The 27149-nt window shown below is 42.4% G+C and overlaps 1 protein-coding gene across 11 annotated transcripts in view; it reads left to right on the top strand.

Moving 5' to 3' along the window:
* Positions 1-27149, top strand: part of foxp1b (forkhead box P1b) — a 205417-nt gene that overhangs the window by 99262 nt on the left and 79006 nt on the right. For all 11 annotated transcript variants that reach the window (XM_054785295.1, XM_054785291.1, XM_054785289.1 and 8 more), the window contains one exon: positions 7676-7844. In XM_054785295.1, the coding sequence (XP_054641270.1) occupies positions 7686-7844 (159 nt within the window). In that variant the 5' untranslated portion in view covers positions 7676-7685. The remainder of the gene's footprint in view (positions 1-7675; positions 7845-27149) is intronic.

Genomic DNA, 27149 nt, shown 5'->3' with positions numbered 1-27149 from the left:
GTATTTGGTGCATAGAAATGAGGCTTGTAGTGAAGTGGGTGTTTATTTTTGTGTTTTTTCTTACTGCACAACAGTCACAGTCGTCTGGTGAGCTGCTTTGTGCTGAGAAGACATGTGAAGTCACCTTTTGGCAGAACATCTCCCCTACAATGTCTTTGTCTCAGGAGAGAACAGCCAAAGAATGCAGCCAATCACAGTGATTTGGGTGCACAAAATGCTATTTTACAAATGATTCAAAGGAGGAACGCAACCGTGATTGCTCGGCTTGTTATTGGGAATTGATTAAATCGTAGAATCATAGTTTCTTTACTGGAATAGTAAGTTAACCAACAGGCGTCCTTTGTAGTTCTTGTGGATTTTCCCTAAAATGTGGAGCCAAAATACAGTAAAAACAGAGAAATCAAAACCTTGAGAAACATCCTGTTGTTCCGCCTTTTAGCCCAGACTGTTGTGTTGTCTAGACTAGCAACCAAGCTGAACCTAAACAGCTCTAACGTGAATGACTCCTCTTTTGTGTCTCCTTATCTCGCTCAAGACTTGTTGTGCTCTTGTTGTGTGTGCCTGTGTAAACAGGGATGGTGTGAGAACTGGCTGAATTGAAGCAGATGGCTGCTGGGGCTTGACTGTCACGAGCATTCAGGGAAAACACAACATGGAGGGTCAAAGCACAGCTGTGCAGGCCAAGCCTACCTTGAGTTGACTGCCAACTTGGTTGAGCATTACAATTCCAAACAACCACGACCAGGCATCGCTTTCTAGAAAGTAGCTGGGGAGGCTGGGGTTGGATGTTGCGGGGGACAGTTTTGGAGAATAAATGATCTTAAAGTTCAGCCTGTCTTGTCAGGTGGGAGATGCACATGACTTGTTTGTACTGTACTTGCCATACGCCAGGCATTGGAAAAACAAACATTAGCTTTTCACTTTCACGACTCAAAAGTTCTTCACTCAACTTCCTAAGAGTTGTTTGTTAGCAGAATTGTCCATTCAATACATTTGGTGGTTGGGTGGCACATGTGCAGAGCAACAACCCATTCAATTGTAGAAGAATTCATGTTGCTCATGATTTCTTTTCTATTTTTTATGTATTCATTTTTTTACATTTCTTTGAGCATGAAAACAACATGTATTCGTTTTATGAATTTTGTTTAAATCTTATGTTATCGGTATTTGTTAACATTTTCTTCAAGTTTATTTATAGAGCGCAATTTGTACACAAGTTAATTCAAACAAGTACTTTTATAGAAAAGAAGGGTCAAATCTAGGGACGTCCACTGATATTCAGGATGAGCAAGCCTTGGTTCTCATTGGAAGATTAGCAGCATAGAAAATGGATGGATGGATGGTTCGCTCGGAAAGTAAACAAACAATTTCATTGGCTCATTTTGAGCGACGTCACCGTGTTTGTTGTCACATAACAAGTCAAGTAATTACGCCCGCAAGCTGCCGCTGTGATCGGTCTGTGAGCATGATTATGTTATTATAGTTCCCATTCACTTTAATTTGTCACGGGTCCGTAAAGGGCCATCACTGGGTCCAGATCCGGACCGAGGTGATGGCTGAAATAAACCATACCATACCTTTTAAAATACATTGCTAAGAAAATGCAGGGCCAATATGTGTACTGGTACTGGAGCGCCAGCGGATGGCATTATCATCAGTGCAACGCTCTAATAAGGCCCTCATATCTGCCTGATGTTTATGATGGATAATGCACATTCCCATCTTCTTTCTTTCCCCCCCTCTTTTGTTTTGTTCCAGATATTGCAAAAACGAACGAGAGAGTACATTTATGGCTTTCATTTGTTTGTCAATTTAAAAATTAATTGGGTGTTAATCTTAGCTATCCCTTTATCACGGCCGGGTCCACGTGTGCACGCATTACCATGCATTCATCGTAGCCTCGCTGTCCTTTATTGTGGGTCCCATGGCTCATTCTCTTGATTGCAGTGGGGGGATTACAAGCATTTGGAAACAACCTTTGAGTTGTATTTAGGTAACATTTTGGATGGGATGATCCTTCTCACCAACTATGCTGCTTTGGAGGGAAAGCGGCATAGTTTTTTTTTTGTTTGTTGGTTTATGTATCTGTCTAAAGTGGAAACAAATATAATTCATAAACGTGTGGATTATTAGTCAGCACGTGGTTCTTTTCAAATCGCATTTAGTTTTTCCTGATTATGCTGTGTGTGTCTCAGGGGAAGAGCTAGCATGCAGTGGCCAGTAGATGGATGCGTCTCATCCAGCACTGTTCCTTTTGCTCAGAAAATCCACATTATGGAGGCGGTCCGTGTCAGACTGGAGGGGGGTAGCTGGGTCAACATCTGTTAAGAGGGACTGAGGGGTGGAGGGGTGGTCTGTTTTAATCCCAGCCCAGAAACCGGGGGCCTGCAGGCTGGGCATGGGCTGCGCAGACAGGCCCCTAAGTGTGGGGGCGGTGTGACACACCACTGAACCACAGAACCAGCACAGGCCACTGTGTCAGACGACTCTCCCAGCCGGCTCGGCTTCTGCAGGACGGTTGATGTAGGCGTTCTGTACTTGATGTGCGTTTGAACTTTCTTTTAACTGCTGAAGATACTGAGCCGAGACACTCGCCCAGATACCGTGACCAAAAAAGTGCTGTTTATTTTTTAATAACGCAATGTCGAGATTATTATCTCGCCTATCGTTTTCAAATATTCTCTGTGACAAGTTGTCAACCTCAATTTCCTGTCTGTCAACTTGAGCGGGTGTCCCCATGGTGGGGTGGTACTGTGTGTGCATCTTGTTTAGATCTGCATCTCCGGAGAGGCTCGGTCCAAGCCACTGAGTACATATTAACATGCATCGGCTCTCCCATTACACGCCTTCAATGCAACCCCGTGAATCTGGATTTACTTCCATTTTTCCTTGACTTCATGATGAGGCCTTGTGTTTTAAAGGCATTTATTCTGCTTGATATAAATAATTAATCTGGCAAGTTAATTTGCTTCTGCCTGACTTGGTCAGCTTCATTAACCCGAAATTGGGAGGCGCTGTGAGTTGCACAGTGAGGCTTGCGACCAACACACAATAGCTGTAAATCATTCCTCCGATTTGAGAAGTAGAGAGACTGAAATACACCGGCGCCAATTGCACTCATGTCTAAGGGAGAGAGAAGGAAATCACATGTGTCATTCTGGGTCCACACCAGAACTTTAAACGAAGCACTCACACACGCCGCACACAACACACGCACACACTCATAGCACTTTTATTTATTTACTTATTTATTTATTCATTTATTTGTATTATTTGTCTGTATTAATGTTTCTTCTGTTGTTGTTGCTTAATTTATTGATATTTATGTTTCTTATGTTCTTATTCTTTCTTGTGTTTTCTTTCTTTTCTTGGGAGAATGAACAGAATAAGAATTTCATTGCATAGTATAACTGCTGTTTTACTGTGCACATGACAACAAAACTCTTGAATCTTGAATCTTGAATAACATGTTGGCAAATAGCTTTGTATTGATGCTTTCTTACGTATTTATTTGAAGTTACACAAAAAAACGAGGACTGTCAAATGAATAACATTTTTAATCAGATTAATCAGTGTACAAACTAATTAGTCAGGGTTAATCACCATTTGCAACGGTGTCTGAAAATTCCCATTTTTCCTGCTTCATTCACTCATTCAATACCAAAGACGTATTTATTAGGGATGCTCCGATCAGGTTTCTATGCTGCCGATATCGATCATCCACGAGTGAAATCGGCCGATACCGATCACATAGATTAAGTGTACATTTTAAAATAAAAAAACATATATTTTCCTAGCATGTTTCAACCCAAACAAAGCAAATATGTTTTTTTTTACCAGAACATTAACAAAATGCTGATATCCACAGATGCATTTCTTTCTAGTGTTCTTACATTATTAACTGAAAACCTCAACGAAAAGCAGGCTTGCAGGCGTATCATGGTTGTGGGTGGGGCTCCCTGGTGCCCGTGGGCACCACGTTGGTGACCCCTGTGCTATATGATATGAAAGGAGAACCATAACATTTCGACAAAAACATATTTGACGTACTTTACAAAATCACTGGTGAAACTTAGAGGATCAGGCGTCTTTGTTAAGGAGACTTTGGATGCGAGAGCATCCAGCAGGAGCCCCAGGCAGTCAGCAAACCCGGCCAATCCAGTCTGACGAATCCAACCACTGTCCGGGCTATCGCGGGCCTGTGTCCCGCATTTTGACAAAATAGCCACCGCCCAACCGTGGTGAGTTTTCGCGAGCTGTGAAAACTCACCACACCCTGCCAAGTGCCCGCCCTCCAAATGCCACACCAAGCTTAAGTTTTTTAAGGCGTTTTGCAGGTTGCAAAACTTATCACTCCCACGACGACAGGAAGTCCCACACGGCAGACATGCTTGTTTTGTCTTTGTGAAGGGAAAGTGGGCGGGAAATGGCTGCGATAGGCTGGCAGCAGCAATGAGGGCGGAGCTGATGGGCGAAGGGGATCTGTGTTCAAAAGCAAGTATCGGCATACGCCGATGCCATGCTTTTCCACGGAACTCGGCTGATGCTGATCGGTGGCCCATCTGTCGGAGCACCCCTAGTATTCATACATTTTTATAATCACGAGCGCCCGATCCCAACAACGTATTTACGTCTTTCACGTTTTCTTGGCAAAAATAGGTGATGATGCAACTCTCCACTGATGTATTAACATTTCAGAACACGTTTAAACCATAAAACCGGCCACAAGGTGGCAGAAGTGCATTTGATAAGAGCTCGGCAGGAGTCAGAAGAGCTCTGTCATGTTGGACATGCCATGGCTCACTCCACGCAGTGTGAAGGTAGCGTACACTCTGATCCAAATCTTAAGACCAGTTGAAAAATGGCTAGAATTTGCATTTTGCACATTTGGATCTTAATGAGGTTTTAAGTAGAGCTATAATTTGCAAAAACAAGACGGGGGGTGAGACAAAAAACATTTGGAACTTGTAATTTAAACAAAAAAACCCAAACTGAAATAGTTTGTTCATCACATGATCAAAAGTTTAAGACCACAGGCTAATGTTGATGTAGTGTCATCATTCCCACTGTCATGCCCTCCTGATGGTGAAGCTAAGAAGCTTTCTCTTTTTCAACGTGGTGGGATTGTGGAGCTGCATAAGCAAGGCCTCTCGCAGCGTGCCATGGCTGCTGAGGTTGGGAGCAGGAAATCAGTCATTTTACATTTTGGAAAGATCCTGAGCATTATGGAACAAAAAAGTCACACCTGCACTGAGCCGGAGGATCCCATTGGCTGTCCATCAAGACACAGGGCGGTCTTCCACCCACATGAAGGCCTCACTGGTGCCGACTGCAGCACAATAACCATCAGACGCCATCTGCGGGAAAAGGTTTTAAAAAACAAAAAAATGCCACAAAAGTGCCAGTTTAGACTTTGCAGGGAGCATCAAACATGGGACATTGAAAGGTGGAACAAAGTTTTATTCTCTGATGAGAAAAAATGTAACCTTGACGGTCCAGATGGCTTCCAACGTTACTGGCATGACAAGGAGATCCCACCTGAGATGTTTTCTACCCGGCACAGCGGAGGGGGGTCCATCATGGTCTGTGGTGCTTTTTCATTCAGTGGAACACCGGAGCTTCAGGTGGTGTGGGGTTGTCAAACAGTCCCGTAGAGAACATTTGGGGATGGATGGCAAGGGAAGTTTCTAAAAATAGCCATCAGTTCCAGACAGTTGATGCCCTTGGTGAAGCCATCTTCACCACTTGGAGCAATGTACCCACTAGCCTCCTGGAAACACTGGCATCAAGCATGCCCAAAGCCATTTGGGAAGTGATGAACAAGAACGGTGGAGCTCCTCATTACTGAGTCCTACTGGGAACATGTTTTGTTCTGCTTTTGAGACCTTTTTTGTTATTTTTTCAGCGATGGTCTTAAACTTTTGATCAGCTGATAAACAGCCTCTTTCAGTTCAATTATTTTCAATAAATTAATTTTTCAAAGTGTTTTTTGTGTCACCCCCCCTTCTGTTTTTGCATATTGTAGCTCTGCTTAAAACCTCATTAAGATCCAAATGTGCAAAATACAAATTGTAGACATTTGATCAGGAGTGTATTATAATGGCATGTCTCATCAATGTTTTGTGTCATTACTGACACCTAGTGGCCAAAATCCTGCATGTCTTTCTGACTAGTAGGGGGAGTCGTCATCATTTATGAATACATTTTTGAAACACCTCAGTGGCGTGAAGGAGCGATGTTTGAAGCGCGATGTAATATGCATTATCACCTACATCACAAAGCTGAAATGCACTTTTTTTCTTGAAATATATGGACGTGGCCCTGCATCTTTTTATTTTTCAGTATGTGGCCCCTGGTGGAGAACGTTTTGACAACCCTGGTTTAATGGTTGTCTTTCACCATCCGTCCATCCATCTTCCCACTTTTCCGAGGTTGGGTCGTGAGGGTAGCAGCAGACTTCCCGCTCCGTGGCCACTTCATCCAGCTCCTCCCGGCGGATCCCGCGTCATTCCCAGGCCAGCTGAGAGACATACTCTCTCCAACGTGTCCTGGGTCTTCCCTGAGGCCTTCTACCAGTCGGACTTGCCCTGAACTCCTCCCCAGGGAGGAGTCTGGGAGGCATACTGACCACCTCATCTGGCTCCTCTTAATGCGGAGGAGCAGAGGTTCTATTCTGTGTTTCTCCCGGATGACATTGCTTCTCACCTTATCTCTAAGCCACGCTATGGAGAAAACTCATTTGGGCCGCTTGTACCCGCGATCTTGTCCTTTCAGTCACTACCCAACGCTCATGACCATAGGTGAGGGTAGGAATGTAGATCGACGGGTAAATTGAGAGCTTTGCTCCCTCTTCACCACAACGTACCTATGCTGAGTCCACATCACTGCAGACGCCGCACCAATCCGCCTGTCCATCTCACGTTCCATCCTTCCCTCACTCGTGAACAAGACCCCGAGGTACTTAAACTCCTTCACTTGGGGGGAATGTCATCCCCGGCCCAGAAATGGCACTCCACCCTTTTCCGGGCGGTTGTCCTTTACACCAAGGGCTAAACATTTTCACAAAAAGAATTAAATCATTTTGTTTCGCCGTTGACATGTTATTTTTGACAGCCCTGAAAGACAGGATACTTTTCAAACATCCCACTGGGTTTGTTCTTATTCAGAATTGCGTTTTGGTGTTAATTGAGCAGGCCTGTGGAGCCGTACTATTTTCACCCAGACTTGCATTGGAGGTTACACATGGAGCTCCTTTGGCAGGCCTCGCATTGTCGCCCTGTTTCCTATTAAAAGGCCATTGAGCAGCGGTTCTTCTGGGAGCCATGCGAGTAAATATATCCATTTCCATAGAAAGTGTTTTCTTGGGCCCGTTCCATTAACTCAACTCAAGTTGGGTTCCCCTCCGATATATGCTGCACCCCAAAGCACCCGTGTTTATACTTCATAATGGACAACTCAAACAAAAGCTGCGTTTGACTCCATATTCTCATACAAGAAGAGCAAAGCAAAGACCAAAGACAAGGAGACTTGCAATAAAACGTGAAATTGTAAGGAAAAGGATGTGACAGATGTTTATATTTCGTCCCAGACTTGTAACACAACCTGATTGCTGTGTTTTAACAGCTGTTTGACCTTCTCTCTCTCTCTCACCCCCCTCCCCCTTTCTCTCTGCAAGTTTTTAAGTCATGATGCAAGAATCTGGGACTGAGACAACAAGCAATGGGCCACTTCATCAAAATGGGAAGATGAGTGTGGACAACAGTTCCAAGGAGGGGCCGTGCAAGAGTGGCACGCCATCCGTGGATGAGATCGCAGCTGATCTTGTGCATGTCCAGCAGCACCAGGTAGAGCACTCCCCGCTTTCACACCTGTCTTCACTTTATTAAGGCATGTCATCAGCAGGGCCCACACCCCCTCTTTAAGTGCCAGTTAATATTTCATTCCTCTTCAAAGTACATCTAGTATATAAACACATTAGTGTTATTATTTATGTATATTGAGGCACTTTTTGAATATTTAAATAAGGGAAAGTGCTCTCTCTGTGTGATTGTGTTTTGTTGCAGATGTGTTTACCGCACCGGCGGCGTCCGAATTGCAGTGAAATATTTATCGTGATGTTCAGACATCTTTTAAGTGTGTAGGTGCAACAAGATTTTGTTGACAGTCTGCGTTCCACGGGATGACAGCGTTTTCTTTCGCATCATTGTAAACAAACCTCACACTCGAGGGAAATGCCACGCTCGGCTCTGTTAGCCAATGAGGTGCAGAGTTGTGCATCCGTGTGCTTGTCACCCGAGCCCAATACATTTCATCCCATCTGCGTTTAGAGGCAGCCAGACAGGCTCTTTCTGTTGGTGTCAGTGTTATGTGTGGCACACGACAGCGTGTTTTAGGAAACAACATTGAAAAGATCAGCGTGTCTTCTGCTATCTTGGTTCTGCTGAAGTGCAAGTCGGGCTGTTGTCAGGAGCTGTTTGGTGATGATGTGCAGCTGACTGTTGTCACAGCACATCAGCCAGCTTTTTGCTCAGGGAGAGCAACAATACCAGTGAAGATGGAGAACCAAGCAACAATCATTACAAATCTTTCAGCAGAATCTTTTTTGTAGCTGACAAAGTGAAAGTGGCTTTCACTTCCTCTTCTAGAAGTCACATATACGTGTAGCCATATTTTAGTCCAAGTTGTCGGTGATGCACCGCTTCAAGAGGCATCCCCATATCTACAATCTATAATCTATAACGATCATTTGTGTACTTACTAGTTACTTTTCCCCTAAAGTAATGGAGTTAGTAATCAAAATACTCCTTCATGAATATAAATGCCGTCATTTTAAGATTCAAGAGTTTTATTGTCATATGCACAGTAGAACAGGTGGTTCTGCTATGCAATAAAATTCTTGTTCTGTTCATTCTCCCAAAGAAAGAAAGAAAAACACAAGAAAATGAATAAGAACAGAAGAAACATTAATACCAATAAATTTAAGCAACAACAACAGAAGAGACATTAGCTTTTCCAAAGTGGGGTCTTGGAAGAGCCTCCAAAGCACCTTTCATGTTGCTGTAGACTTGGTCCAGGATGCTATTTGCCCTCGTGGGAAAGCCTACATGCTGATAACATTCGGGGAGAACAGTCCCGAGGCTCTGTGTCCACAAGACGCTGAAGTCCGATCTCCTCGGCAAGCGGCAAATGTCCCCAACCGGACCGCCGAGTCCGGTATATCCTCCGTCCAGCCAGGCCTCCGCGAGCACACAGCCCTCTCCGATCTCTCCAGCTTTTAGCCCAGCACGCAGGCCGCCCCTCCTGCCTCGCCTCCGGCCTGGATGCTTCGCTCGCCCGGCATTCAGCTCACCAGGCCCACAAGCTGCTGTGTCCTCCCGACGCAGAAGAAAGCCAGTCCGTGAGGCTGAACGAAAGCTCATGGTGGACCCCGCCGATGTTCAAAAGTTGTCTCTTATGTTGCAATGCAACGCAGCACGTTGAATGTCCAATAAGAACAACAAAATAGCAAAAAAATAGAAAAAAACGAGAGCGTGAAACAGAGACGTCTGCCACGGAGGGCGCCATCTTGCTCTTTCCGGACTACAGAGTGTACCGGTATGCAAGCCGCACCCATTCAATTTACAGAGAAAATTATTTCCTATTTTTTAGCATGTTTGTCACACATGTTTCAGACCATCAAACAAATGTAAATATTAGTCAGTGACAACACAACTCAACACTTATTGCAGTTTTTAAATGAAACTTTTTATTATTAAGGGAGAAAAAGCATCCAAAGCTACATGGTCCTGTGTGAAAAAGCGATGGCCCCCTAAAGCTAATAACTGGCTGGGCCCCCCTTAGCAGCAACAACTGCAATCAACTTGCAATGAGTCTCTTCCAGCGCTGGGGAGGAATTTAGCAGGATTGTTGTGATTCAGCCACATTGGAGGCTTTTCCTTTTTAAGGTCATGCCACAGCATCTCAATAGGATTCAGGTCAGGACTTGGACTAGTCCACTCCAAAGTCTTCAGCCATTCAGAGGTGGACTTGCTGGTGTGTTTTGGATCATTGTCCTGCTGCAGAACCCAAGTTGCTTTCAGCTTGAGGTTACCAACATTCTCCTTCAGCAGAATTCATGCTTCCATTTATCACAGCAAGTCTTCCAGGTCCTGAAGCAGACCATCACACTACCACCACCACATTTTACTGTTGGTATGATGTTACTTTTGCACCAGATGCAATGGAACACACATCCTCCACAAAGTTCAACGTTTGCTCGTCACACCACACAGTATTTGGGGATCATCAAGATGTTTTCTGGCAATAATGAGATGAGCCTTAATGTTCTTTTTGTCTTGGAACTCTGCCATGCAGGCTGTTTTTGCCCAGTGTCTTTCCTATGGTGGAGTCATGAACACTGACCTTAACTGAGGCAAGTGAGGCCTGCGGTTCTTTGGATGTTGTTGTGGGGTCTGTTGTGACCTCTTGGATGAGTCGTCACTGCGCTCTTGGGGTCATTTTGGTTGGCCGGCCCCTCTTGGGAAGGTTTACCACTGTTCCATGTTTTCGCCACTTGTGGATCATGGAGCTTCACCAAGATGGTGAAGCCCAAATATCGTTCCCTGGCCTTCCCGTGTTTGCTGCACACCACTGACAGAGAGCAGCGCTATCAAGTCCTCAGATGCACCAACACTAAAGTTCAACCACTGTTTTAGAAAAACGATGACGTCACTGTCACGTGACCAGAAGTGAGCCTTGATGACAAGCCAACATAATATGTGAATGTGTAGACTGACATGACTCCCCCAGTTGACCTTCTCCTGATGTCTTGTTGCTTTTTATTCCAAAATGACTCACAGAAGTAATGACACTTTGTCGTAGGTCGAGATGAGCCCTGCAAAGCGGAAGATGACGGACTTTTTGGTGTTCCACGTGGTGCTATCAGTGTGTCTGCTTACAGCGCCACATGCAGGTGTGCTTGTGTATCACACCGTTTTCACCCGGTGATCCTTTCCTGTCTGGAAAGTGTGGATGCAAATTGCTTTCAACCCGCCAAAAAAATCAATCAATCAATCAATAAAATCCCAGTAAGGTTTCCGTGTGGACCGGGCCTTGGTGTCGGGACTTTTGGCCACTTGAGAACTGCTCCCCACTGGCTCTACAGTACATCACAACCCAGACCACACCCCCCATCCATCTTTATTCCATTTCAGACTGAGCATGTCGTGAAGAAGAAAGGCATAGCCATCCTGAATTTATTACTGCGGTCGTCACAGAAAACCGGGGATAAAATTTCACTAACTTCAGGCCGCAGTTGAGTAAACAGTTGTGCTGAAACCTTATTCCTGTTGACTTTTGTTTTTGTTTTTTTTCCCCCTTGCTACACCAGGGGAAATTTCGATTCACTGTGCAAATACAGCAGGGGTGCAACATTGATGAATGTGTTTTTCACACCAGGATTTGGCGTTATTGTGAAAAGACTACGTTTTCACCAGTTCAGTGCTACTTGGGGTTGCCTCAATAACGCTCAGAAAGCAAGCACAGCCATTTGTGCTGCCATATTTATTAGTATTTGTTGAAAGGGCGTTACAGTAGTCATTCAGTCATCGCCCTGTCTGCTTCAAGTCTCTGACTCGAGTACAGATGTCTTTAAGCCCTCCTTACTGGGTGTAGGCACAACAAACCTGGCATTGGCATATCATTTATTCTTATTAGGGCATGTAACAATGAAAGACAGTCCTCATTAATGAAGACGGGAGAAGAAAAACTGTAATCTGTTTGATCATCTTGATTTTGACAGGGGAATTCATCTTGTGGACTCGTCACATTGGGGGGTGGGGGGTGGACCATAAGCTTAACTCAAGCATGTCTATTAATGATTCAAATATAGCTTGATAGGAATTCAAGGATGGAGCAAAGAACTCACTCCTTTCTGTCAAGGAAATAGTGAAAGTAAGGTTTTATCTTTTTTTTTACTAATGCTTGAACATTAGGGTGTGCTGTGTGCTTCCACAACGTTTACTCCCCACCAAATCTGAGTGTTTGTTTTGCAGAAGCTGTGGTTTAACTACACCCTCATGAGGAAGTAACTGCTAGTCTAAACAGTTGTACAAAAACGCATTGCTAATGCACCAACCTGTTTGGGAATTATTGTGATTTTGCACCTGCAAATAGTCTAATGGGAAGGTCTTCAGCTACTTCAGCTTCTTAAATGACTAAATATTCAAACAAGTGTCACCTGGGAGTCGGCCCGTGGCTTGCCATTTAAATCTCTACTAATGTTGTAAAAAACAAATAATAATAATAATGACTTTTAAAAACGAACAAATACATACGGTGGGGTATGTTGGATGTGTTTGCCCCCTTCCTGATGTCTTATTCTTTGCATGTTTGTCACACTTAAAAGTTTCATATCATCAAACAAATGTAAATATTAGTCAATAACAACACAACTGACCACAAAATGCATTTTTAAATGGAACTTTTTTATTATTAAGGGGAAGAAAGTTCAAACCTACATGGCCCTGTGTGAAAAAGTGATCCAATTTGGATGGATTTTTTCCCCCCTAAATGATAAAGTTTAATTTAAAAACTGTGTTTTGTGTCCAGCTGTGTTGTCATTGACTCATATTTAAATGTGTTTGCTGATTTTAGTCTGACAAACATGCCAGAAAATAAGAAATCAGGAAGGGGGCCAACACTTTTTCACACCACCGTAAATGAAAGCCTTTAAAGTCGTACAGCGCAGTTACGCTCGAACGCTGTCACATTGTGCTATGCACGTCAGGGATGCCCACAGTGTCGCGTGTAGCGAGAAGAGACAATGACACGCATTACAGGGGCTGCAGAAAGAGCTGAGCGGGCACAGGTTTCCTGTTTGCATAATGCAAGTCATAAATGATCCCCTGCGGAGGTTCGAGAAGGTGGAAATGCACTCCTCAGCCACCCTCAGCGACCACCATGTCGTTGAGCTTTGGAGGGGGCTCGGTGCATCTGCTTCTCGTCTGACTGATGCATACACAGGCCTGATCACACTGTAAAATATGTCCCCGGTCTCCAGTTTATTGAAAAATCTGTGGACGAGGATAACATCAGTGTTATGACACGGCATATTGCCTTAAATTGCTTTATTGGTAAAATGATAGGGCTCGGCCAATTTGAATAATTGTATGGAATCCCTCTCAGAACAGTTTAATTATGTTATCACACAACTGGCAACATCTGTCTTTATACCACAGCACATGACAGTTTTATTACAAGCAAAACTTCTCTGCTGGTTCTGGCAATTGATGTGTGATCCGTGATTATTAATCACAGATGAATGAAAATAGATGCAACTGCGAAGGTGCATGGTGAAAATAGAATCATTATTAGAAAAACACTGCTTTTATTAACATGGAACGCCAACGTTTGAACACCATGAAGGTTGGACCAAAAACCAAAATTTGGGTGAAAAGTATGAGCATGTAAGTGATTGCATGTGTGTCTTTCCTCTTTTTTTGTGTGTGTACAACCAGTGTTGGAAAAGAGGAAAATGGAACTCACGGCTCGCTCTGTCCTGGCTGCTCAGTATATGCCAAATTAACAATGAGTGCTCAAAATAATTGCAAAGAACGGAAATGAATTAATTAATTATTCGGGGTGCAACAATATAGGAAGTCTTGATACAAAAAAAAAGAAATTTTCATGCATTTTTGATCGTGTATTTTATTGAAATTACACTCATCTTTACACTCATATTACCCAATATAGCAAACATAATGAGAGTAAATGAGCCATTTAAGACGTGAAACTTTTCCAGTGCTGGAGGAGCTGAATGAGGGACGGACAGGAAGTCGCGGTTTCGGAGTCGATTTTCAACTCGGCGTTCCGGCCGTATCAGTAGCCTGTTTTTTTATTAGGGATTTTTATTCGGGATGATTGTGCCTGTTGTGAGACACCAATGTGTTTTCTGAATGCCTTATAAGTGTGTCTTACTTCATTTAGCCATTTTTATGCTTGATTGCTTAATTGAGGCCAAAAAATCCTGCTTAGATATGCATAGTTTTTTATTGATTATTTATTCATTCATATATATTTTTTAAACAAAAAAACATGATCGAGGGAAGTCGTAGGAGTTCCGGGCCTCCTATTTTCCTTCACATCTTGTGGGGTTTTTTTTGCCTTTAGGGACGTGAAGTGGGTCTTCAAATGTATTCCTTTTTTTGTTTGTTTTCACTGCAGAAGTCCCGATAAAATCATGAATTTACGCTGCAAAAACACAAGCATGCAGTCTTGTCATCCGCACAGTGTAGGGTGACGTCGTCGTTTCATCAAAATAGTGGATTCGTTGTCCGTACACGGATGTCCCAACACCATTCCAAGATGTACATTTGTCTGGGAAGCGTTTTAACAATGCCAAATTTGCACCTGAATCCAACGCTGAAACAATAAACATTTCCAAACAAAAGTGTTTCTGTGTGGACAGGGCCTAATTTAAATGTATTTGCAGTCATGACTAATTATAGAATTACCGTTATTTCCGGTGTATAAGCTGCTACTTTTTTCTTCAACTTTGAACCCTGCGGCAGTGAGGCTAATTTATGGCTAAGTTCTGATCTTGTGACATCTCTTTTACTTCAGAAGTACTAATTGCATTCATTGGTGCCTGCTGGGACGCTGCACTGACATCAGCCTCCCTCTGGGCTCCTCTGGCTCTCTCTGGTGGACAGATGCAGCATTGCAGTGTCACCCATCAATTTTCTCTGTCGCTTGTCCTCCAATGAAATGCTTTGCTCAGACGACATGCATATTGAGTGAGGACCTCCTGTAATTTCCAGTGAGTCAAATAAAGAGCTGCCTGGTCCTCACAGTATGCAATTTAACGACGTGGACATCTGCGGCTTATAATCCGGCGTGGTTTACATATGTACAAATTCCCTCTAAATTTCGTGGATGCGCCTTATACATCGCTGTGGTGTGTACACAGAATCAGTCTTTGACAGAGTACAAGTACTCCTCAATGCACCACATCAAGACGTGCGCAAAAATCTGCACACGTGCGCACACGTAACAGTGCTTTGCAGCATTAAATCTTGTCGATAAGAAACTGTTTGCACTGAGCCTCCGGTGGCAAAGTACACACTCAAAGATGATTGGTGTTAATTGCCATCGTCATAACGCTGTTTCAATGTTTACATTTGGTTGAATAATAATGCTATTTTAGGGAGGTCATTCTTTAAGGATCGCCACTTGAGAGACGTAGGAATGCACAGTCCCTCCTGGGAAGACATCGACGCGCACGGCCTCTTCATTTTTAACGAGCACACTACTTTGAAAACTTCATAGAATTAATATGTATCAGTGAAGTCTTTCCTATGCATAAAACTTCAGGGTAATTAATATTCATAGACTGTGCTTGTTAACACCCCCAGTGCTAGTGCAATGTAGATCCAATTAACATAGAATGGACCCAAAGGAATTGGCCGGGTACTGTAAGCCATTGAAAGTGATAGCGGGGCTGTCTTCTTTTAAAACACTTATTTGTTTCATTAGGCCCTAGTCCTTGTCCAATTACGGCACAGTTTGGGACCCAGGAAAGACTACAAAGGTCAAGTTGCGTTGCATGGGTGTGTACTCTATGTGTGTGTGTGCCAGTCATGGAGGGAATCCCCTTCACAGCCAGGCTGTAAAACTCCTGAAGTATGTCTGACTTTTATATTGTATTCATTCTTTCACCCGCAGTGTGGGCAATGGGCATCAGTTTGCTCCTTGGTGTCAAACCACACGTCTTTGGCCACACTGACAATCACAGGAGGTGGAGGTGGAGGTGGAGGTGTGCCACACTTGCAGATATCTTAACCATATAGTAACCATTTCATTCTCTTTTGTATATTAGTGTCAGATGTCATGTAAGGATCGCTTCTGATAGAACAGGTCCTTCTATTAAACATAGTAAATAGTCGTGTTATTTCACTGTACATGATGACATATCATTTGTCTCTACGTGGTTATGCTGTTACAGTTTTCCTCTGCTGTCTGTATCGCACACGCCGGAGTCCCCCCCCCCCCCCCCCCCCCCCCAAAAAAAAAAAAAAATGGCGTGCACACACACACACAGGCTCATGCGCACATACACACACGGACACAGAGGGAAAGTTGGAAAATGTTTTGTACTATTAGAGCCCTCCCAACATGAAGTAACACCCCTATGGTCATCTTTGCACTGTATTACCCAATATCGTAAACGTAGCAGAAATGTGCTCGTGTGTGTTGGAAGGAAGTGACGTCGAGGGTTCGGGGTTGACTTTTAACTGGATTACGGCTGTAACAGTAGTATTATTAAGATTATGTTTATTATTATTATGTTTTATTATGATGATTGTGTCTGTTGTGAGATCATTCCAACCTGCAATAAAAGTCTGGTGTTTCGTTTGATCAAGTATGGTGCGAGTCTCAATTACTGCCACCTAGTGACCCATGTAGAACATTACATTCACAATTGGAATGTGTCTTCATTTCTTGTATTTTTATTTTAGTCCATGTCGCCATTTTTATGCTTTTTCTATTTTTCGTCTTTGATTTTGTCTTTAAAAAACACGGTTGGTCTGATATAATATTGTATTCATCAAGTGTTCGGGTCAATACAGTGATTGTTCACTTGTGGTATTGACCTCATTAAAACAAAGTGTTTGTCTTTGAGTACATTTGATTGCCTGATGTTCAGCCATCGCACAAAGTGTGAATGATGAACAGCATTTCCTCTGCGTGTTCAGCAGTGACACGGTCCTTATTTGACAGAAAGATAGTGAGGGTTGGTGTTCACTGGTGAATAGCTGCCTTCTTTTTACGGAATGATACGCCACGGCGGGACGCCTCATCATAAATAACGGTGATGTTGGCGCTGCATCCTCTGAATGACATGAGCCGTAAATACTTAGCCAGGCTTGAGAAAATGCTTGCTATAAATCCTCCTGTGACCTTATTTCTTTGTACATAAAATATGTCTTATATTGAAATAGATAATAACGTCAACATTTTTACCTCATTTAGCAGCAAACGGAAAGAGCAACGCATGCAAGGCCTCCACAGTGTGGCTGTTGTTATTTACTTGCTTATCAGTTTCCACACGGCGTAATGGGATGGCTCGGTGAAGTGCCAGCTGGTAAATGACACAGAAAATAAGACCTTCGTGTCTTTACTCCTCTTTTTGCCTTGAAGGAGCAGAGTATGTTTTGCATTTGACCGAAGAAACGTGAGCCTTGAACACAAGTTTCTGTTTTTTGCATTAGGTGCTCCCTGGAGGTCAGAGGAAAATACCATGGAACTGCGTGAAATGTGAAATCTTGCAGAAAGAAATATTTATGACCATTTTCTGCTGGATTAGCGCTGGATGACAAGCCTTATAGGAAGCCACTGCCAGGACACTTCTGCTTCAGGGCCAATGTTAAAGAAAGAGTACCATAGGGAAGACACAATTGTGTCTTTGTTTTGGTGATTGTGTGGAAGTGGTCGGGTAAATGGACCGGTATTCTTTAGGCAGATAGATAAAATCCCATACGCCTTCTCTGATTTCGGATCAACAGTTGCATTAAAAGTCACTGTTGTAACACATTGCAACAAAACTCCCCTGAATGTCACTTTCTCAGCAATTTTAAGCCATAAAAACGGCCACACGGTGCATTTGATAAGAGCTCGGCGGGCATAAAAGATGGAAAAAAAAAACACACATGACGGGAATGAGGAGGGGAGAGAGCGTGGAGGAGTGTAGCATGCAGACGGTTCCGCATTGTAGGGAAATGTTAACATGCGCGCATGCGTACACACGCGTGCACACACAAAGGTCAGTGCCAAATATGAAAATTGCAAATAGTTCATGATGTTATATTTGTAAAAAAATATATATGATTTTGGTGTAAAGCAAACCCTTTTATGTGTTGTTTTTGTTGGTGTAGTTGTTTAGATATTTCAGCTGTCACAAAAGCAAAAAACATTTGTGTCATAGTGAAAGTTATGCTTGAAATGTATCTTTTCACAAAAAGCTGTTTTTTTGTTTCCCCTTTTTTTAGTCAGGAACTGATATTTTCCTGAAACTTACCTACTGCTGATTACTAAATGGAAAAAGGTAGAAACAAACTTTTTTTTTTCTGCTGAAAGACTGGAGTCTAGTCTTTCTTTTTGTAGGTTCCATGTTCATATAGCCATACAACCCAATATTATGTGTGCCTTTCAGTCAAAGTCGTCTAAAACAGGCGGTACTGAAGGGGTTGTGTTTTGAAAAATGGCTGGGATTGAATTGAGTTAATTACCATTGATTTCTTCTGATGAAGGAAGCTAACAGGCTGAATTGTCGATAGTTAACATCATGTCACAGCCCTAGATAAAGAGCTATAAGCGGCACGGCACGTTGTAGAATGAAAATTAAACCCCAAAAAAACCTCAGCAAGAATTGGAAAAATTCAGCAAAAGTGCAACACAAAATTGTGTCTTTAACTACTGTTTATACAGTCGAACCTCCGTTAGCATATGCCCTGGTTAGCGTGTTTTTCGGTTAATGTAGAACATTTACGGCAGAATTTTGCCATGGCACCTGTGACAAGAAAGAACCCTCAACTCTTACAGATATTTTCAGTAGATCATGCATCATGGAGAATATGCTTTTATTTATTTTTTGTTTGTTTCTCTCTGCAGATATCGAATCATTTCATTCATGGATAGCCAAGGGCCCCAATTAAACATTAACATGCAAAAGAAAAGTTCCAACTAGAAAGATGGGTATTTGGATTGAATAATGTAAAATATCTGTAGGGCAACAGGGTAAGAATCAAATTAGTCCAAGTTTGTTCTTCAATTGATTTCCACCACCAATAACACGTTTGCACTCGATTTTAAATGTAGTTTTCTTCATTGAAAAATAAAATGCATTTTCAAATAAATATTACAGTTATAGAATCGTATGCTGGAGCCTATGCCAGCTGACTTTTGGGTGAGAGTCCAGGGCGTACCCTGCCTCTCACCCAAAGTCACCTGAGATAGGTTCCAGCATACCCTCGTGACCCTAGTGAGGACAGCTGGCATAGAAAATGGACGGATATGCATATTTAAGCAAATGTTGCATATTGTTTGCCTAAATTGAACCACATTGTTTGCCACAAAAATGAACCAAAATACAAATATAAGGCACTTGGAAGATGCATTGAAAGACGTGTACAGCAGTATTCTGCACTGGTCACTAGGTGTCAGTAATGTGACTGTCAGAAGAAGAACAGGCTTTTATTGCACGTTTGAGTGATCTCATAACAGGCACAATAACAATAATAACATAATATCATAACGTTGCGACTGTGATCCACTCAACTCAACTCAACTCTAAATCTCAGACGTCACTTCCTGTCCTCCACACACATTGATTTCAACACACACGAGTGCCGGTCCTTTTTATGTCTTAAATGGCTTATTTTCTCATATGATGTCTACTGTATCACGATATAGACTTAGACTTAGATGGACTATGTTGATCCACAAGGGAAATTGCTTGGTTACAGTAGCTCAGTGTAATGCAATATGAATAAAATATAATAAAATACAAATAATATAAGATTAAAAGAATATAAGATAAAGAAGATATGCATGTTTACAAATAGTGTGTAGAAATATTTACACCTTATACAAAGGAGGGTAGAAAATACAGCACAATAATGTTGTGAATTCTGGTTTACAGACAGCTGAGGTATTGTAGAGTTGGACGGTGTGTGGAATAAATTAAGTCCTGTAGCGTTGACTGTGGGAACGTAACTGGATGAGTCTTTTGGAGGATGAGCTCCGCTGCTCCTCTATTGCCCGATGTAGTGGGTGGGTCACTGGCAACCACAAACTGGTAAAAGATCTCCAGCAGCTAGCTGCACACATTGAAAGTAGAGTCTACTCGTGCCCTTCTTCTAGACTAGATCGTGTACTTGTAGTGGTCCAATACTGCCACCTTCGGGCCCTTAATGCCTGCACTGGAGTCACCTTCTTCCTGAAGTGGATCACCAGCTCTTTGGTCTTGTCCACATTCACGAGCAGGTGGTTTGCCGGGGACCACTCCACAAAGTCAGTGATCTCTGTGATGTTTTCCATCTCTGATACACCCGACCACTGCGGAGTCATCAGAGAACTTCTGCAGGTGATGGTTCTCTGATGACTATATATGTTATTTCATGTCTAGAGGGCTCTAATAATGTTGAAAAACATATTTAGAAGGTCGTAAACAGGTTGTCTGTGCTCTAAGTACAGTACTAAAATATTTGATTTGTAAATAAGGAATCATGTTTGGATCTGGGACCAATTAATCGCAATAAAGGAGGGATCACATGATACAACTGCCATCTCAGGAAGCCGTGGCCTAGTGAAACTGCACTCGTAGATCAGATAAGATCTCAGAAGTATGGAACGTGTGAAATGCTTCCACAATGGAGCAATCCCGCTTGTCATTAAACAATTGTTAGCCTAGCGCTACCATTCACCACTACACCACATTCATTTTCTCAGGTAGCTTTCATCTGAAGACCACCACAATCCCAAACACAGTTCTTCAGTTGACCAATCAATCATTTCCACGGTGGACATGAAGACACCTGTCATATTTAATGCGTCACCGTATCTACTCTCTGCTTCTCAGGAGGCTGAGTACTTGCCTTGCTTTTTGGTTTGATGCGGTCTGTATCACACCTCCAGACTCCAGTGTGACACTGATGTGTTGATAATCCCCTCACTTCAAAACAGAACCAGCATTGAAGACTGATTGAATTAGTGATTTGTGGCAAATTTATCTCAATCCGAGAGTAATTTGGCGCTCACTGTCTTAGCACTCGTGCTCAATGAAGACAATAACGGGTGTCCTTATCTTCAGGAGAGGAATCAAGATAGGAGCTGGAGGCTGCGGATTATGTGGGGATTGATTTGGTGAGGAAGCAGACGCAGGAAATTGATGTCCACCTCACATTGCAGGGGAGGAAGATAATCAGAGAAAATGTTTTCTTTTGAACAGCAGAAAGCTTTGCTTCAGATGCAAAAGTGTCACAAACGTGTCTTTTAAGCCTCCAACGACTTGAGACCTGGTTAGGTCCACTGTTAGCACATTCAATACACACATTCAATACCAAAGACGTTGTTTTTATAAACTCGAATGCTCGATCCCAACAACGTATTTATTCGTCTGTTACATTTTTTTATGTGAGAGGCAAAAAGAGGTGATGATGCAGCTCCCCACTCATGGATGTCACTTCAGAGCAATTTTAAGCCACAAAAACGGCCACAAGGCGGCAGAAGTGCATTTGATAAGAGCTCGGCAGGGATCATCTGGATGGAAAAAACACACATGACAGGGAGGAGGAAGTGGGAGAGCATGGAGGAATGTAGCGTGCAGAAGGTTACGCATTGTAGGGAAACTTGAACGGATCCACACACGTGCACACATAGTTCAGTTCCAAATGTAAAAATTGTAAATAGTTCATGGTGTTGTGTTTGTAAATAAAATATGATTTGGATGTAAAACAACCCCTTTTTTGTTGATCATGTTGGTGTAGTTGTTTAGATGTTTAAGCAGCCACAAAAGCAAAACATATTTGTGTCCAAGTGAAAGTTCTTTTCACAAAAAGCTGTTTTTCTCCCTTTTTTAGTTGGGAACTGATATTTTCCGGAAACTTACCTATGTTCCACTGCTGATTACTAAAGAACGGAAAAAGGTAGACTTTTTCTTTGTGATGAAAGAAGGGAGTCTAATGTTTCTTTTGGTAGGTTCCATGTTTATTCAACCATAGAACACAACATTCTGTGTGCCTTGTCAAAATGGTCTAAAGTGGCAGGTCCTCAACACGGTTGTTTTTGGAAAATGGCTGAGATGGATGAGTTATTAAGGCACTGTGGCGACGTGGCAGTTATGTACAGTCTTACAGATCTAGATGGCGCTGTGGGTAAAGAGAGAGCCGGTGTTTGAATCCCTGTCATTTTGAATGGCAACATATGTTATGTTGTTATTATTTATTGCTTTTTATTAAAGATACAGGCCCTCACATCGTCTGCCAACAACATTTCTGGCCCCACTGAAAGCCCAGGGTCCAAATGCACCGCCCGCCACCGGATAAAGGCCACGTTTGTTTCAACTTGCATCGGATCGTAAACGCAGATGGATGCCTTTGGTCCAGGGTTGTAGCTAGGCGCATGCAGTCTGCCAGGACGTGTATGCACAGGCGTATACATTATGCGAAACGTACACTATTTGGCTTGGAAATAAAATTTCTTTCTGGCAGGTGCATCCTTTTTGCCGACTTCCGACCGCACCGTTCTATTTGTGTGTGTTTGTGCGCAGGCTGGCAGGAGGGCCGTGCATTAGCCTTTATTCGCACCAGATGTTTGAGGAGAGAAATCAAAAGACCACAACATTCTCACAATCAAAATAATTGCGCTGTGGATGTTTGCAAAGTGTTAATGTGAGGTGTTCTTTGTGTGTTAAACATGCGTAAAGGCTGAGTAACTTGATTATGTTTTATGAACTTCATTCCTCAAAGGAACATCTGTGCACGTCTGCCTTCTCTCTCTCTCGTGCTCGCTCACACACACACTCTACCACTGTGACATAAGTGGATGCGGCCGCTTAGATAGACAGTCAAGGAGTGGTGAAATGTGATGTTGCCACAGGGTAATGCGCTGTCGCAGCCTGCGCTGTTGCCAAGTGATCTTATCACACAGGCGGCGTGCTTTCATCTTTATTCACATTACACACATATTTTCTCGTGTCTTTGATTCTGTGTTTTCTATTTACCAAGCTGCTTTATTTATCACCTGATCCAGCAAGTATGCTGTCACTTGGCAGAACGTGTAGACTGACATCTAATAGAATCCTTCATTTAGCTTCAGGGGAGTTTTGTTTTCGGAGCACATTAGTCTCGCTGCATTGTGGTCTGTCAGACGTTTTCTCTCAGGAATCGTTGTTTAATTTGAATAATTACATAAAAATGTGTTCCTTTGGTTTGCGGGGACATTCGTGCCCCAGATGAATAAAGAAGTAAATGAGTATAAGAAAAAAGAAAACAGGTAATTATGCTGAACTGCTAAATGAATGACCCACTGACATGCACTCTAATTGATTTTGTAGAGGAAACTGATTGTGTTACCCGTTTTGATGTGTTTTTGTCAATGTTTAGGATTCCTCATGGATTAAACACATGGACAAGGAGTGATATAACTTGGCAGACAGCAGGTATTTCTCTGAGGGTTACTTTTCGGGACCTCCAGCAAACGGTGGAAAAATCGCAAGGACTCGACACGCCCATAAAAATGTCCGTTTCTGACACACTGATCGCTTCCCACCCCCAAACCCTTCGGCTATCTTGATGCTGACAAATCTCCTCTGACTTCGGATCAACTCTGACAATGAAAGTGACTGTTGTGAATATTAGGTTCAGCTCCAGAACCCTCTCCTTCACAATCCGGGTTTCAGCCCTAAATAAATGCCTTTGAAGTATAAAACGTGTCGGCACGCACCATGAATGAATGATCATGTAAGATAATCGATGGAATCGGAGTCACGGTGTGGCCTTCAGCCTGGTCGGCAGGCTCGCGTTAGAGGTTAGCGGGCTAGAGGAGGCCTTCCTACAAGGCGCGTCTACATAATCAACATTGCTTGTCTGTTGTTATTCCATTCACGATTTATGATAAGATATTAACTTGCAACTCAGCAAACTTCCGCGTCTCAGCACGCAGTTATGGTGTGTTCGAGGCCCGCCCAACAAAGTGCGAAATCTTGATGAGAAAACACAATCAGTGAAGCGTAAAGACATAAACATGTAAAAATTGTGGACTATCTTAACAGTGGTACTTATATGCGCTACACTCTGTATTGTTACGTGTTTATACGTTATTATTTTCCAGAGTAAAAAATGAAAACGTAAATACAATTGATGTATTATTCATTGTACTCACACGAGGCCATTCAAACCCTGCTTGGGCCCACTTAACACCTAAAGCTTGGCCGTTTTAACCAGTGTGAGCTCGCTGATTCACTTTAAATTCCGGTTGACACGATTGGAATACGTGGGCTGGTAATGCACGTGAGCATTGCATGTGAGCAATCCTACCGAGCTTGGTGATATACGTGAAAAATCATATTATTAAATTACACTTGTTCTTGTCATGTTAGGACTTCAGTCCCATAATATTTTGACGTTATTCTCTTAATGTTATAACTTGTCCCATCCTATTGCGAGAGAGGACCATTTTTGGCATTTTTGCATATACTGTAACTCCACAAAAAATGGTAATAGTACTTGGAAAATTGAATACAGGACAAGTTTCCAACAGGTTCTACTAAATATCAAAGACGGATCCAGATAATGGAATAATCCTGGATACTACGATCCAGAATATGAAAAAATAGGCGGCCTTTGGGATTGTCACCTTTGGAAGACAGCAAATGAAGCTTTAAACATAACAAAAACATGATATACAGAATAGCCAAGACACTGTGGACTCCAGCGTGTGCCAATGGATTTGTTGTATCTTCAAAAGCTATGGAGTTCGATCCAGAAGAAAATGCATTTTTTGGGGAATAACTACTGGACTAATACTAACATCATCATGAATCCAATTGCTAATGCTACGTTTTCATGGCCAAGGAATCTTAAATCTGGAGATGAAATAAATGTAGGGCTGATATTTATGGTGTAAATCACAATATGGGGGGAACTATGGTGCTTGGGGAGTGCTTTTCTAGTTTGTCATAATATTGCATCTTTAGAAAATAGCATTTTTTCATTGGTATTTCAGCTTTATGCTTCTAAATATGACATGTTTTCCCTCAGAATATTACAACTTTATTGTCTCCTGGTAAGTCCTCATACTATTATGGATATTATCCAAATGTTTTATGTCATTCTTGCAAAATTACTGCATTTTTTTTTCTTCTTTAGTGGTATTTTTAGAATGTGCCTTGGGCTAATAAAAAAATAAAATAATAGCCACAGGCCACACTCTGGACACCCATGGCCTTGGTCTTTATTCCAGTACGGTTGGGTTTTAAAAAATATATATTTCAACATTTACATTGTATGTTTTATTCACACAATATATTGACTTTATTCTTGTGATATCATAACTTATTTTTTTTTTACTTCATTCTTTGTTTTGTTTTGTTTCGCATACTATTTTATCTTTAGAAAATAGCATTTTTTTCTTAAATATTACAACTTTATTCTTGAAAAATGATGCCCCTTTTCCTGTAAGATGATGTTTTTTTGACATGATAATATTTGAGTTCGGACACCTACGGCCATACAAATAAATGTGAGTACACACTAGTAGTTGTACCTTTATAGCTGGTAAATGAAAGCTGTTATGTTGCTTTAAAAGCACTGTTTTCACATATTAGTGAAATAAATATGCATTGCAAATGAGAATAAGAGCTATAATTCTCCAGGAAAGCCTTTAACGGGCTGCCAACCTCTGACACTGTGGCCCATACAACGTGTGGTGGTCAGAGAATGACGTTCCACTTCCAGTCCTACACGTCATGTTTCTTGTGTGATGGCTTGTGCCACTTAGCATGTAAATTCTTCAGTAATTCACCTCCGAGTGAACCTACCGAGAGTGATTCCGGTACTAGCTTAAAGACAGAGGTGTGTTTTTATGACTAGGTGAGGCATGTCCTTTCCAAGGCCCTCGAGCACCGTATCCCTCTACCCTCCCCTTTAATCACTGTATCAACTCCTCTCGTAAACTCCATGAGCTGTGTATTGTGTGTGGGCGCACACACACACACACACACACACACACACACACACACACACCATTTGTATGGGTCTGTTTCCATGCACCCCTCGTTTCGCCATTTTTAGACTTAATCAGCAAAAATAAAGCTGTTGCAAGCTAGCTTATATTATAGAGGTGATTATTGGCAATAAATACGTTTTTTAATACACACTTATTACAGAGGCAGCTTTCTTCCGGTGCTTAATGAGAGTAATTTGACGTGCTTGAGAGATTACAGTCCCAGAATTAATGCGGCAATCCCCATTCCAAGATGGAGCGAGATCTAAGATTCTTCACAGGTCGTGTGCTGCTAGATGCGCCCCTCTCACATAGCAGCTAATGGAGTTGAACAGCAGTCTGTCATCCACCCTCCCACCACCCCATCAGCTCTATAGCCCACATGCCCTTGGTTCCTGCAGTGTTTGTTGTTTGGACAACTTCTGCCCACCTGCATTTTACTTTGAGCTTAGCTCTTTATTTGTGCGTCCCAGAACCATTTTATTACCGCCTTTTGTCGTCAAGGAAGATCTCATCCATCATTAGAACAACTTTGTCTATGAAGGGTCGCAGGGAGCCGAAGCCGATCCCAGCTAACATTTGGTGCACTGACCAATCACTCGCAGGGCTCAGCAAGATTTCAAGTTTAGACTGATCATTTTCTTGTTTTTTTGTTTTGTTTGTTCAGACTGGAATCATGACAAAAACGACTGCATGTTCAGCTGTGATCAATTGAGCAAAGTATTGACGGGTTTTTACTACTCTTACTACAATTTAGTACATATTCAGTAATTCTTTGCCACTTTGCGCTTCGCATTTCGCGACTCTATCACGGTTTCTCAAAAATAGACTAATTATGGGCCTGCAATCAAAGCACAGCAACCCATATTACTAGCCCAAATGTATCATGTGACTGCAAACGAAATGTCTTAAATGTCTTATTTACTCCTATTATGGCTACTATATTGGGTAATACGAGGGTGAAGGTGACTTTAGGAGTGTTATTTCAGGTCTAGAGAGCTCTAATGTTAAAAACAGTATTTAGAAGGTCGTAAAGAGGTCTATGCTCTATGTATGAAAATATTCAATTTATAAATAAGGAATCCTACTTTGCGGAAATTCACTGATCATGGTTGGGTCTGGAAGCAATGATGCCTATTTAAGGCATTCAGAAGACGCATTCAAAGATGTCATATGTAGTATTCTACACTGGTCACTAGGTGTCAGTAGTTTTACTGTGATGTTCCGTGGGACACACAAGCGCGAGACTTGAGGCCCTGCCCACACGGCTTGAAGAAAGTCACGTTCACACTGTTCTGGACTAGTAAATAGTTGTGTCCAGACGGGAACGGATAAATGAGCGAAAACGATACGGATACGCGGACGGAACCACGTGACGCACCAAACCA

This window comes from Dunckerocampus dactyliophorus, chromosome 8 (genome assembly GCF_027744805.1).
Source record: "Dunckerocampus dactyliophorus isolate RoL2022-P2 chromosome 8, RoL_Ddac_1.1, whole genome shotgun sequence".
Classification (NCBI taxonomy): Eukaryota; Metazoa; Chordata; class Actinopteri; order Syngnathiformes; family Syngnathidae; genus Dunckerocampus; species Dunckerocampus dactyliophorus.
The sequence above is the reverse complement of the archived record's forward strand: the minus strand, read 5'-3'. Positions and strand labels throughout refer to the sequence as shown.